The sequence below is a fragment of the Temnothorax americanus genome, unplaced genomic scaffold (assembly GCF_048541705.1).
Source record: "Temnothorax americanus isolate GAGA-0224 unplaced genomic scaffold, ASM4854170v1 Scaffold143, whole genome shotgun sequence".
NCBI classification, from domain to species: Eukaryota; Metazoa; Arthropoda; class Insecta; order Hymenoptera; family Formicidae; genus Temnothorax; species Temnothorax americanus.
This window is the reverse complement of record NW_027509279.1, coordinates 226,372-241,946: the sequence shown is the minus strand read 5'-3', so window position 1 is coordinate 241,946 and position 15,575 is coordinate 226,372. Positions and strand designations below refer to the sequence as shown.

At 39.3% G+C, this 15,575-nt stretch overlaps 1 protein-coding gene and 1 long non-coding RNA gene across 2 annotated transcripts; both read left to right on the top strand.

Moving 5' to 3' along the window:
- The first annotated feature begins 509 nt into the window (after positions 1-509).
- Positions 510-8,839, top strand: LOC143894831 (uncharacterized). The gene is made up of 3 exons (XR_013256182.1): positions 510-644; positions 1,130-1,303; positions 8,465-8,839. It is a non-coding gene; the product is annotated as an uncharacterized LOC143894831 (long non-coding RNA).
- Positions 8,840-11,087: 2,248 nt separating this feature from the next.
- LOC143894837 (uncharacterized) lies at positions 11,088-14,681 on the top strand. Its single transcript, XM_077401476.1, has 2 exons — positions 11,088-12,010; positions 12,104-14,681. The coding sequence occupies exons 1-2, from the start codon at positions 11,088-11,090 to the stop codon at positions 14,679-14,681; spliced, it is 3,501 nt and encodes a 1,166-aa protein (XP_077257602.1).
- Positions 14,682-15,575: the final 894 nt, after the last annotated feature.

Genomic DNA, 15,575 nt, shown 5'->3' with positions numbered 1-15,575 from the left:
CTTTCACCGCGGCAATTTTTAACAAATAATAAACGTATTTTATACCACATCCTGTGCAGTTAATTACAAATTTGTTGAATATTATTTATGAAATGAAAAACATTTAAAAAACGTTTGGGGAATACGATTATAATCCAGGTACGATTTATTCAATTTTAATTATATTCTTTTTTGTTATTATGTTTTTACATAAAAATTATATTTTCCCATTCCTTTTATGTAAATTAATGACAAAAAATCAATTTATTTACGAATTTTTAAATATTGGTGCAGTAAATATTTTACACGTGAAAAAATATCGGTCTTTCCTCACACTTTCGAAATTACGTGTGTTTTGTTTTCGTTTTGAGCTTAGAAACTTTTTCGCGACGCCCGCCTTTGCACCCTCGCGGCTCGTGCGACTCATACTCTTCTAGCGCCTCTCGCGAGGGCCCCCCTCTTCCCCGCAACGACGCCGGCACACGACGGTATATCGTGATTCGTTTTGTTTCGAGCCTCGAAACTTCCGCGACCTTCGTCACGCCAGCTTTCGCGCCTTCGCATCTTCGCCATTATTGTTGTCGATCACCGATAGTTTAGTGCAGTTTAGTGACGAACTGGGGACACTGGAGGTTGGACGAACGGGAGAGATTCGACATTTACAGGTAAAAATATTATATATTCTACTCTTATACTTTGTCTACAATAAGTCGTAGTTGTAAGTTCCTTGGACTTAACAAACCTACGGCATTAACCCGAGTTCCCGACACCGCGGACAAACACACACAATTACACATACACGCGCCAGTGGATCCAATCAGACTTTTGGTATTTCTATTCAGTCTCTGCTACACTACAATATACCAGACTCAAGTATAACAAACAGTGGAAAAAGCTGGCCATATTGTCCTCTGAAAAGAGGCAGGAGCCAATATAATTAAAGAAGAAAAATAAGAAGACTATCCATAGTCAAGTCCTATATATTCTTGACTGTTGGTTGATTTGCTGTTCGATCTTATAATTACGACTCATTGTAGACGACGCATTAATATTTCCCAAAATAAATGTGAACAAATAAATTCATTTCTAGTTAAGTAATGAGGTAGAAGCAACGTGTAAATTATTTTCACACGTATGCGATTGTCGACAGTTTCGCAGTTTTCGGCCTGAAATATTAATTACGTGCTTCTTTGCGACCTTCGTCACACCAGCCATCGTGCCTTCGCACCTTCGCTATCATCGTTGTTGATCATCGATCGATGATAGTTTAGTGACGAGCGGGACACTGGAGATTGGATGAACGGGACAGATTGGAGATTTACAGGTAAAACTTATTCTACTCTTAATATTTTCCAAAATAAATGTGAACAAATGAATGTACGTATTTTTAATTAAGTAATAAGGTAGAAGCAGCGCGTAAATTATTTTTAGACGTATGTTGGCAGTTTTGCAGTTTTTAAATATCGTCTGAATTGTTAATTACGTGCATTTTTTTATTGTTTTTTAGCGTAGATGAATTTATCATTTATATATATTTACTGCATAATAAAAATAGCATTTTTCAACAAATTTCTTCATTTCTATTTTGATAGATTTGTAAGTATGTAATTATTTATAAATCGTAAATTCAACTACGCTACAAAGCAGTATTAAAATACACGTTAACAATTCAGACGACTAAAAACTGCGAAATTGCCGACAATCGCATACGTTTAAAAATAATTTACACGCTATATTTTTATCTAATTACTTAATGTAAAACTACATTTCTTTGTTCCTGCAATTTATGTAAAAATAATAAATAAAATAAACATTTACAAATTTTACATAAAACATGTTTTATTTGTATGTATATATGTATATATATTTGTATGTGTGTATATATACAGGGTGTCAAAAATAAAAGTAACCACCCGAATAGAGGGGGTAGATTGGGTCAAACTGAAAAGAAAAGTCTCGTACCATTTTGCAAAATTCGCAATAGTTAACGAGTAATTAAATAAAACGTCTGAGCGAATGCGCGCACAAGGAGCGATAGAGGCGGGCCTCGGCGGCTGGCTGGGCTGGCACGGTGCCCGGCGCGCGGCGAGCGGTGGGGGTCGAGAGACGAGCGGCGAGCGGGGCGCGGCGCGGCGCGGCGAACGTCGAGCGACAGATGTTATACACTGCGACGAAAAAGTATTAGAGCCAGTCCATACTAAACTTACGATAATTTCTTCGCGTAAACGGGATTTTGTAGTAACTTACAATAATTTATTCCGCGTAAACAAGTGAATTATCGTAAGTTACTACAAAAGTAACGCGCTCGCGTAAACGTAGTAACAGTAGGTAGCACACGTATTGCATAGGCATTGCCGTAACGTCTTACGCCTTAGATAATATTAATTAGTTTAGCTTGAATTATGTGTAATAAAAACATTATTTAATTTTAGTAAATTTAATTATTTTGCATGTCAAAGTTTACGAGGTTTACCACAAGCCTTACTTTAACTTTTGTTTATGTTATAATAACTTTAATGGTGCGTGTCCACCTGCGAGTAAAACTCTCGAGAGTAGCTCTCAAGATTGATTCTCGCAAATGGACATATTCCTAAAGAGTACCTATAACGGAGAATGAATCGCAGCTCTCGGCGAGCGAACTTTTCAAGACCTACTCGCAAATCGACACGACGTTATTTTTCTCTCGGAGATCAGCTCGCTAAGCTCGAACGCTGTTCGTATTTTGAGAGCTACATGATGACACAAAGGAACTTATTAAATAATGCGGAAATCATGAACCATTGTAGAATACTACTGTGACAGAAATAAAAGTTTTTTTGATTTTTATGTTTTGCGAATAAAGTGCGAAAAATTCATAATTTAAAAAGAATTAGATAAGAATATTTTTAATACATTCTCTTATTACATGGTCAATAATTAGTAACACTTTAGTTTTACATACTTTGCACGTTTTAGTTACAGCGTTGAAATTAAATACATTTTTACATCGCGAATTAAGTACATTAAAAAAAAAAATTATTTAATATTTACATGTAAAAATCTAACATCAAGATATTTCGCAAACAGAAAACTAAATAATAATATCGCACTATGTATTACACTTCACAACTTGTAAGTCTGCAGAAACTTTTTATTGTTAGGAGTCTTCAATCTCAAGCTCTCTAATTAAAGCAGATTCAGCACCGAATGTACACCTGCGATCAATCCATTGCTTGACCCAGAAGGTCTTTTTGTTGTTTCAACGGCGCTATAGCTCAAGTTCAAGCCATAGCCTCCTGAAGTTCGGCCTGTATAAAATCCGAGGCCTCCCTTCTGCTTTCTTAGAGATACACTCTCGGCGGGTTGCCATTAACCCTTCCGAGAGGTGGCGATCAAATAAAAACCGCGGACAATTTTCGGTCGGATTTGAACTCGGATCTTCAGCTCGTTAGAGCAGCGCATATCTTTCTGCGCCATGATCGCCCTTTTCCTTTTTAAAATAATGCTAGTCACTATAGCAGCCGCAAGTTTTTTCGTTTACGCGACATTATGATGTCACTACTCTCAGACATCAACTAAAAAAATACGTAAGTGAATACGGTTTTGAGAGAACTCTCCGAAAAAATACTCTTCGGATTCTCGCGAGATGCTCGCGAGAATACAATGTCAGAAAAGTTACTCTCAAATGGACAGTGTCAGAATAACTCTCGAGAGATATTCTCGAGAGTTTTAAGGCGTGTCCACCTGCGAGTAAAACTCTCCAAAGTAGCTCTCGAGTTATTCTGACACTGTCCATTTGAGAGTAATTTTTCTAACATTGTACTCTTGCGAGCATCTCGTGAGAATCCAGAGAGTATTCTTTCGGACAGTTCTCTCAAAACTGTGTCCATTTACGTACTTTTTTAGTCGATCTCTGAGAGTGGTGACATTATAATGTCTCGTAAACGAAGAGACTTGCGGCTACTATAGTGGCTAGCATTATTTTAAAAAGAAAAAGGTTGTTAAATAACAACAAAAAGACCTTCTGGGTCAAGCAATGGATTGATCGCAGGTGTCGGATCTGCTCTAAATTAGAGAGCTTAAGATTGAAGATTCCCAACAATTAAAAATTTCTACAGACTTACAAATTGTGAAGTGGAATACATAGTGCGATATTATTATTTAGTTTTCTGTTTGCGAAATATTTTGATGTTAGATTTTTACATGCAAATATTAAATAATTTTTTTTTTAATGTACTTAATTTGCGATGTAAAAATGTATTTAATTTCAACGCTGTAACTAAAACGTGCAAAGTATGTAAAACTAAAGTGTTACTAATTATTGACCATATAATAAGCAGAGAATGTATTAAAAATATTCTTATCTAATTATTTTTAAATTATGAATTTTTCGCACTTTATTCGCTAAACATAAAAATTAAAAAAACTTTTATTTCTGTCACAGTAGTATTCTACAATGGTTCATGATTTCCGCATTATTCAATAAGTTCCTTTGTGTCATCATGTAGCTCTCAAAATACGAACAGCGTTCGAGCTTGGCGAACTGATCTCCGAGAGTAAAATAACGTCGTGTCGATTTGCGAATAGGTCTTGAAAAGTTCGCTCGCCGAGAGCTGCGATTCATTCTCCGTTATAGGTACTCTTTAGGAATATGTCCATTTGCGAGAATCAATCTCGAGAGCTACTCTCGAGAGTTTTACTCGCAGGTGGACACGCACCATTAAAGTTATTATAACATAAACAAAAGTTAAAGTAAGGCTTGTGGTAAACCTCGTAAACTTTGACATGCAAAATAATTAAATTTACTATAATTAAATAATGTTTTTATTACACATAATTCAAGCTAAACTAATTAATATTATCTAAGGCGTAAGACGTTACGGCAATGCCTATGCAATAGCCAATACGTGTGCTACCTACTGTTACTACGTTTACGCGAGCGCGTTACTTCTGTAGTAACTTACGATAATTCACTCGTTTACGCGGAGTAAATTAATTCCGTTTACGCAAAGGAAAATCCCGTTTACGCGAAGGAATTATCGTAAGTTTAGTATGGGCTGGCTCTAATATACTTTTTCGTCGCAGTGTATAACATTTGTCGCTCGACGTTCGCCGCGCCGCGCCGCGCCCCGCTCTCCGCTCGTATCTCGACCCCCACCGCTCGCCGCGCGCCGGGCACGGTGCCAGCCCAGCCAGCCGCCGAGGCCCGCCTCTATCGCTCCTTGTGCGCGCATTCGCTCAGACGTTTTATTTAATAACTCGTTAACTATTGCGAATTTTGCAAAATGGTATACGACTTTTCTTTTCAGTTTGACCCAATCTACCCCAGTCATTCGGCTGGATACTTTTATTTCTGACACCCTGTATATCATATAGAGCATCAATTTCATAAAATATTTCATGATTTATTTATCAATGATTTATAACGTATTGCTTATATTATATTAACTTATTGCTTATATTAAAATATTTATAATAATAACACAGGCCAACACATGAATTTTGACCCAGAAATGGCAGTATGTTATTCCAAAGGATTTTGGCATGCTAAAACCAAATTTGTAGCCCAAATTGCTCCATTCGGGATTACACATACTGCCATTTCTGGATCATAAAAAAATTATTTTTTTGTAGGCCTGTGTAATTATTATTAATAAATATTTTTACTGAAAATTGCTTCAGTTAGTTTATGTTTTGTAGGCATAAGAATTTAATTATTAATTATTATTATTGATATTAATTGCAATAACATTGCTAAATAATAATTTCCTTGTTTTTTCAAAGGTATTTCGAAAAATGTGTGAAAATATAAAACTTTTAAGTAAACGCCAGATACGTCGAAAGGTAACCCAATCAGTGAAAAAGATATTAACAAATGTGAACACTGAAAATAATAATTCCAATATTTTGCACAATGTTGGCAATCTTTTACCTGATGTATGCTTCAATATCGAAAATAATGATATGGTAGATGATGATATAGTAGTAGATAACGTAGATGTACTAGATTATGAGAATATTCCCACTATCTCGGCTAAAAATTGTAATTCTAGTAGCATCTTTGAGAGTTATTCTTTTAATTCTGCCGAAAATAATTATTCTTCTGAAAACATTGATGAGAGTAGTAAGGACAAAGATGTAGTGATTAGTGATGCATACATTCTCAGTAAATCCGGAAACTTTTACCAATGATTTGTGTCGACTAGCTAATGTCCATAATCTTACACATGCTGCATTGGATCAAATTTTGAATTTAATTAATCCGGCCTACACATTTTTGCCTTCTACCGCCAAAATCTCGTTACATACACCTAGAAAAGTAGAAACAATTCCTTGTGACAATGGGAAGATGTGTTACTTCGGCGTGGAACATTGTTTAATTCATAAATTACGAAATGGTGGATTGAAACAGGACATTCCGACTGTTAAACTGATCATAAACATTGATGGGTTACCTATATTTAAGAGTAGCAGTACAAACTTATGGCCAATTTTAGGTCGTAGCGATGATCTTATTGATGATCGCCCATTCATGATCGCATGTTTCTGTGGCGAAGGGAAGCCATCGAATCTTGACCATTATCTCAACCCTTTCATAGAAGAAATTAGTTCTTTGCGAGAACACGGTTTTCAGTATAATGGTAAAATACTGTATGCCGAAATTGAATGTTTTTCTGCCGATGCACCGGCAAGAGCTATGCTAAAAATGATTAAAGGACATACAAGCACATATGCGTGTGAAAGGTGCACTATTAAAAAAGTGAAAAAAGCAAAATATTTTCCGACTAAAATAAAGAAATCGGTAGTTTTACGAACTAATAATGATTTTATATGTAATAAAATAGATGGTCGCCATATCAAAGGTAAATCGCCCTTACTTACATTAAACGTAGATATGATAAGACAGTTTGTGCTAGATCCTATGCATTTAATATTCCTAGGAAGTGAGAAACGTCTACTTATAAAGTATTGGGTCGAAGGAGGCCGTCATTGTAAACTCTTGCGACAAAACATTTCAGCCATAGATTACAATATACAAGTAATACGTCCATTCGTCACTGCAGATTTTTGTCGAAAACCTCGAAGTCTAGTGCACCTACATAGATTTAAAGCAACAGAATTTTGTTTTTTTACTTTATACAGTGGTCCAATTGTCACACATAACATTCTTGACAATGTTAAGTATGATCATTTTATACTACTTCATGTAGCAATCACTATCTTATCCAGTGCGCCCTTGATCAAATCTTATTTGCATATTGCTGAAGAAGCTATTAGGCAATTTGTTTGCAAAGCTGCCGTTTATGGTGAGGATTTTGTCGTATATAATATTCATTCATTATTGCATCTTTGCACAGACGTACAAACATACGGCCCCTTAGAAAGATACAGTTGTTTTCCTTTCGAAAACTATCTCCAATCACTAAAAAGACGAATTCGCTCAAAACGATTACCTCTAGAACAAGTATGCAATCGTATTGCAGAAGAAGAGGACATTGATATTGAAATTAAATCAGCTACTTCGAATTTTGTGCCTAAACAAGTTCATTACCCAAATCCAAATATAGTTTCTTATTTTACATGCGAAAAATTAATAAATGGAAATACAAAATTATCTTGCAAAATTCCTGACAATACTGTAGCCATTGGCAAGCGAATTTATGTTATCAATCAATTTATTTATATTGACGGTAAATATATATAAATGTATTGGGGCTTCATTTAAATTTTCAGAGGATTTGTACCAGCATCCAATACGTTCGTCTAAACTAGGTATTTATTACGTAAGAAGTTTAAACGTGAACAATTCGATTACATTTTTTGTTGATGACATATCGTATAAATGCCTCCGGTTGCCATTTATGGATGGGTTTGCAGTTTTTCCCATTATTCACCATGTGTTGTAATATTTTCTTTTAGGCCATAAGTTGCTGCATTATAATGCATAAGTATCATAAAAATGTCATAAAGTAATTTAATTATATTTTGAATAATATATATATTCACACATTGTTCGTGATTCCTTTTAGACTAGAAATATTGTAATTTTACATATATGTACATTAAAAACTAATAAGTAGCAAATAAAATACGCATTCATTTATTTATATCTATTGTACGTATAGAATTATTGAATTATGTCTACAAACATAAATAAAGCGAGTAAAACTTATGCCCTCGTGGAATTCATAAATGGAGGCAAGAAAGAGTGTGCCGTTGTGCCATTGATATGGCTCATAGAAGACCGGAAAATTTGTTATTGGCCGAAAACGAAAACTGAACAAGCGTTTGAAAAACTTGTATTAGATCATGTACCATACGATTCAACGTGGTACAAATGTGAAACCCACAGAATATTAAAAGCTTCAGGTATGGATTTCGATATAAAATAGAAATTTATATTTTTTTATTATTTACATTTTTTAACGTATACAAATGTAATATGCAGAAGATTATGATGCCATTGTAAAATATATGGGGATCATCTTGGAGCACGGATCAACAGAAGATGACGGAACGGGTATTTCGGACGTATCTTTGAAAACAAAACTATTGCAACACTGTGATGATGGGGAGGACTCATCCACTACTTCACAGTCATCGGACTCCGAACTACATGCTAAAACAGCTGAAAAGCGTCGAAAGAACCCTAAAAATAGAAAAGACATGTCTGAGGGTTCCGATTCCTCCCACGAATTGATTGTACCAAAAAAAAAACAAAAACAGGAAAGGTATGATAAAGAAAAAACCAAAAACGCCAACGCCAGAGTACAATCTCGAAGTTAGTATATGCATTGTAAAATATTTGTATATAAATGTGTGTAATAGACTGGGATATATTTAGGGGTCCCGGTACTTTCCAATCACCCTGTATATGCATATGTATCATACTCAGAAAATTGTATGAAAAGTAGACAAGTGTCATTATTTTTTCTAAACGAAACATATGCTGGTCAAAATAAAATTATGTATAATTTTATTATTTACAGAAAAAGACGGAGTGGGTATTTCCGATGTATCTCTGAATAAAGAACTATTGCAAAAATCGGATGATGGAGAAGACTCCGATCCTTCACAGTCATCGGACTCGGAAGTACATGGTAAAACAGCTAAGAATCATCAAAAGAAACATAAAAATACGAAAAACATGTCTAAGGATTCTGATTCTTCTCACTCATTGGCGGTATCAAAGAATAAACAGAAACAAGAAAGATTTGATCGAGAGAAAACCAAAAACGCCAACGCCAGAGTACAATCTCGAGGTTAGTATACATTGTAAAGTAGTATAACTAAGGGAGTTATAATCCGGGAGCTCCGAGGGGGGGTGAGGGAGGGGGGGTATCGGATTACGCGGGGGGTGAGGGGGGGAGGGAGGGGGGTATCGGGATTCCCCGGGGGTGGGGAGGAGGGGGGGTATCGGGTTACACAGGGGTATTAGGTTACATGGTGATAACGCGGGGTGAGGTGAGGGGTGGGGGGGAGGGGGCGGGGTATCGGGTTACACAAGGATATCGGATTACGCGGGGGGGTGAGGGGTGGGGGGGAGGGGGCGGGGTATCGGGTTACACAAAGATATCGGATTTCGCTGGGGTGAGGGGGGGGAAGGGGCGTGGTATCGGGTTACACAAGGATATCGGGTTACACAAAAATATCGGATTTTTTCGCGGGGTGGGGGGAAGGGGGGGTTGACCTTGACATACCACCGGGATGACTCACCGGGATGAGTCACCGGGATGACTCACCCGCGCCGCTGGTCCGCGCGGGGGGGAGGAGGTCCGCGTTCGCGTTCGCGGTCGCCCCGCGGGTCCGCGTGGGGGTTCGCGGGGGTCCGCGGGGGCCGCGTGGAGGTCCGCGGTTGCGCCGCGGGGTCCGTCGGGTCGCGGGGGGGCCTCGTTCGCAACGACGCCGCTAGACGGCGTACAATGGGTAATACTAACTCGATAGCGCACTGCGTAAGAGCGTGTATTTTTGTCGATGACGCATCGAACCTGTCGGGACATGTTCGTCGTAAACAACATTTTTCTAGGAAAAAAGGGGGTGTTATCTCGTAGACTAAACAATTTCGCGCTATTTTTTACGACGCAGTATGTAAAAAACAAAGGAAGAAATGACGTCATCGGGACGATGATGGACCCGATGACGCATCGAACCTGTCGGGACATGTTCGTCGTAAACAACATTTTTCTAGGAAAAAAGGGGGTGTTATCTCGTAGACTAAACAATTTCGCGCTATTTTTTACGACGCAGTACGTAAAAAAACAAAGGAAGAAATGACGTCATCGGGACGATGATGGACCCGATAACGCATCGAACCTGTTGGAACATGTTCGTCGTAAACATTTTCTAGGAAAAGGGGGAGGTGTTATCTCGTAGACTAAATAATTTCGCGCTATTTTTTACGACGCAGTACGTAAAAGACAAAGGAAGAAATGATCTTTCAAGATTCAATTGGAGCGAGAGAAAGGGCAAAGGGTATATAACGAGGGATGAAGCGCGTCGAGCCGCATTAGTATTCGCTCTGTGCGTTTGGTTGGAGGGGATAGCACGAGCTACGAAAGCGCTCGGGTGAGAGAATAGTGAACTCAGGGTGGAATATTTTCCTATTCAACTAGACGTATTATTATTAAAAATGGGTCATCGTAGTTGTTGCGTCATTTTTTACTTTTTATTACTGACATTTTTTAAAGCAATATTTAATTAACAGTAGTTATTATTTATTGTTTTCTGATATAAAAAATAGGAGTTTCAGTAATTAAAGTGACATAAATACCGCTGTGCAGTCAACCTTCAATTATACAATCACAGATTATGCGCGTATAGCAATTTTTACTTACCGAAATTATTAACAGTAAAATGTAAAAAAATACACTGCATCTATTGCACAAGAAGCTTTGGTAAAATAATCAACATATAATAATAAACATCTCTTATCTCATCGTTGTTTCCACTTTTATTGCATGGCGATAGCGGTAGATGGCGCTGAAACGCACGGAACGAATACGATTTGAGAGTTTGAGAGCGATACATCGGTCAAAGAGTATCGAGATTTATTGTGTGGTTAAACACGTTATCACGTACAAGTGCTGTGAAGTGATATAATAAAAAAACTGGTGCGAAAGTGATAAAACATGGATCAATTCGAGCAAACCGAACGCGATCTATTGGAGCTATCCAACCAAGTAGCTACCGTGGGTGAATATTTCACATGGACACTGCAATGCGCGGAATTCATCGAGCAGCTCGAGACACGCTGTAGTGCCAAACATCAGCGGCTCTCCGACAATCCAACGATCGGGCAGAGGCAATCGTTGGTTGCCCGAATCGCGCGACTCGAGGGTGTGAAGTCGCGATTGGAAAGACAATTTATCCATAGCGGTGGTAATTATGCGAATGCAGGCACCAGTGGCGACACGCGCGCGGCAGAACTCGTATGGCGAGAAATCGACGCCGGGTTCGAAACGAGAATAATGACCGATGCGGTAATTAATACAGACCATATAGAACCGCGACAGTTTTTGGAAGACGCCTGCATCGTAGTGTGCAAGCGAGTACGAGACATTATAAAAACACATAACTGTGTCAAAGTGAACACCGCGTTCAACGGGTGTCACTTGGAATTGTCTAAAGACATTAAAGTGAAGCGAGCTGTGATCAATGTGCTGTCTATGGACAATGCATGTTTTGCATGGTCAGTGGTCGCCGCCTTACATCCAGCCGAAAGAAATTCAGAACGGGAATCTTCATACCCGCATTATTCAAGGGTACTGGATTTACGAGACATTGAGTTCCCAATGACGTTGAGTCAAATTAAACAGTTCGAACGACTCAACGATATATCCGTCAACGTCTGTATCATCGAGGGACAGAAGACGTCAAACGTGCTTCCAATACGGCTTACCGACCGCACGAGTGTTAAAAAACATGTTAATCTGCTGTACATGCAGGATCCGCGAGACAACAATGTTGGACATTTCGCGTGGATTAAAAATCTATCCCGTCTCGTGAGCTCACAATTGAGCATGCATCATGGTCAAAAGTACATTTGTAATCGGTAAGTACTTATATTTTTTAATAATATATATATCATTTTTATATTTTGTGTATAAAAAAAAATTTATATTTTATGATTCTTTTTTTTTTGCAGATGTCTTCACTACTTTAGTTCGAGCGACAAATTGCAGTCTCACACTGTGGACTGCCAAAAGATAAACGACTGCGCTATCAAACTACCGAGTGAAGACAACAAGTGGCTGTGCTTCAAGAACCATAGCAGGAAAGAGCGACTTCCCTTCGTGGTGTACGCCGATCTGGAGTGTGTGCTGCAGAAGACACAACCGGAGACGGAACACGCGTCATACGCCTATCAACATCATCGAGTATGTAGTATAGCATACTACGTACAGTGCTCGTATGATGAAACATTATCAGCGTATCGATTTCGTCGCGATAACGACTGCGTCGCGTGGTTTGTCGAGGAACTCAAAGGATTGGCGCATCGCGTAAAGAACGTCTTGTCCGACATTGTATGCATGGTAGACCTAACGCGAGACGAGTGGGAGACATTTCACAGCGCGGCGCAATGTCACATATGTGAAAAACCGTTCGCGCCAAATGATAATCGTGTACGCGATCATTGCCACTTGACCGGGCGTTACAGAGGTCCAGCACACTCGACGTGCAATCTGAATTATAAGGATTCTCACTTCATCCCAGTAATATTCCACAATCTGTCAGGCTATGACGCGCACTTTATTATCAAGGAGATAGCTGTCGCGTTCGAAGGCTCAATCGATGTACTGCCTATAACAAAGGAAAAGTACATCTCATTTACTAAACACGTGAAAGACACCGCGGAAAGATCTGATTTGCGAAGCGATATAAAATTAAGATTTATCGACTCATACAAATTTCTGAGCGCGAGTCTCGCAAAATTGGCATCCTTCCTCGATAAGGATAAATTGAAAATTATACATTCCAAATTTTCCGCGTTATCCGACGACGATTTCGAATTATTGACGCGAAAAGGTGTCTTTCCATACGAATACGTGGACAGCGTCGAAAAGCTGGAGGATACATGTTTACCGCCGCGCGATTCATTTTATAGTTCCTTGACCGGTGACACCGTATCCGAGAGCGATTACGCGCACGCCGCGAACGTATGGCAGCGATTCTCCGTTCGAACTCTGGGCGAATACAGCGATCTATACCTGAAAACCGATGTCTTGCTGTTGGCCGACGTGTTTGAAAATTTCCGCGACAGCTGCGTCGCGAGTTACGGGCTTGATCCCGCGTACTACTACACTTTACCAGGCTTTACGTGGGACGCGATGTTGAAACATACATGTATCAATTTTGAACTATTGACCGACGTTGACATGGTCATGTTTATCGAACGTGGTATACGCGGCGGCCTGAGTCAATGTTCCGGCAGATACGCGAAGGCCAACAACAAGTATATGGAGTCATACGATTCATCGAAACCGTCATCGTACCTAATGTACTTCGATGTCAACAACTTATACGGCTGGGCGATGTGTAAGCCACTGCCCTACGCGGAGTTTCGATGGGTCGAAGACGCGTCAAATTTCGACGTTAACGCGATCGCTTTGGATTCGCCAACGGGCTATATTCTCGAGGTCGATCTTGAGTATCCGCAGGATAAACACGACGCGCACGCTGACCTACCGTTCTGTCCGATGCGCGATAAACCGCCCGGCAAACGGCAGGACAAACTTCTCGCCACGCTGCACGATAAGAAGCGTTATGTCATCCATTATCGCAATCTGCAACAGTGCACGCGCCACGGTCTTCGCATCACTAAAATACATCGCGTATTACAATTCGCTCAATCTGAGTGGCTCCGCTCTTACATCGAACTCAATACAAAATTCAGAACACAAGCCAAAAATGAGTTCGAAAAAACGTTATATAAATTAATGAATAACGCTGTTTTTGGGAAAACAATGGAGAATGTACGAAATCACGTCGATGTAAAATTAGTGACGAAGTGGAAGGGTAGATACGGTGCAGAGGCAATGATCGCGCGACCGAATTTTCACAGCAGTAGCGTGTTTTCAGAAAATCTGGTAGCCATCGAACTGCGCAAACTCGAGGTGAAATTCGACAAACCGATCTACGTTGGCATGTGCATCCTCGACTTGTCGAAGGTGTGCCTATACGAATTTCACCACGAATACATGTCTCCCTTGTACCGCGACTCGTGTAGAATCATGTATACCGACACGGACAGTTTGATTTATCATATCAAGTGCGACGACGCGTACGAGAACATGAAACATGATATAGTCAGGTTCGACACAAGTGACTATGTGGTAGATAACGCTTATGATATGCCTCTAGTCAATAAAAAAGTGCCAGGCCTGATGAAGGACGAAAACAACGGGGCCATTATGACCGAATTCGTTGGACTTAGGGCGAAAATGTACGCCTTGCGAGTCGATGGCAAAAAAGACTGTAAAAAAGCAAAAGGTGTAAAAAGCAACGTCATCGCGCGCACCATCACATTCGACGACTACACGCGGTGTTTGAACAATGAGTTTGAAATGACTCGACCGCAGTCGTGTATAAGATCGAAAATGCACGAAGTGTACACTATTAGCGAGACGAAAATCGCTCTGAGTCCGTACGACGATAAGCGATATATCGTGCCGGATTCGACCGATACGTTGCCGTGGGGACATTATCGCATACCTTCATCATAGTAGTTATCATAATAAGGAACAGTGAAGATTTATGTATGTATATATGTAATATAATGTATGTATGCATGTATGTAATAAAATGTATGTATGTATGTACATATAAATGTAATATAATGTATGTATGTATGTACATATAAATGTATGTACGTAATGTATATATGTAATATAATGTATGTATGTGTAATGTATGTAGTATAACATATATGTATGTAAGAAATAGTCCTCAAGTAAATATCGTATTATATATGAGAAGGGATATTAATAAGGATATCGCGCACATGTATTTAGTATTTAATATTTTTTATTATATACTGTATATGTATCACATATTTCAAACATTTTACATGTATCATTTTTTATATTAAAAATAAAATACAGTTTGCACGAATTAAATAACATTGTTCTTGTGTATCCAAGAGTTGTGCGATCCATCGAATCCCAGCCATTTAACGTAAACCTCGTCGCCCCTCCTGCGCAGTACTTTCTCCACGAGATACACGTCTGGATAAGTCGCGCGATGCAACTCGTACTCGTAGAACCCTCCAGAGACGGATTTTCCACGATAGTCCTCGAGTAGATAGGTTACGGGATTGGTACGCTGCACTTTAACGATCTTAAACACCTCAGTGGTCCAATTCAGCGTGTAACCCTTCTCAAAAATTGTCTTGTATTTGCTGACGCGTACCGAGTCGCCCACTTTGAATTTTGCCGGGCCCGCGATCTTTATCGCGCTGTACACCGTAGCCAAAAGTCTTTCGGCGATCGCGGGGGTAACGTCGACGGGTCGCATGCCGATGGTTCGATGCTTGCGCGCGTTGTAATCCGACACGAGTCGCGGCAACGCGTCGACCCACTTGTAATTTCCGTTGAGCGTAAACATCTTCCACATGTTGT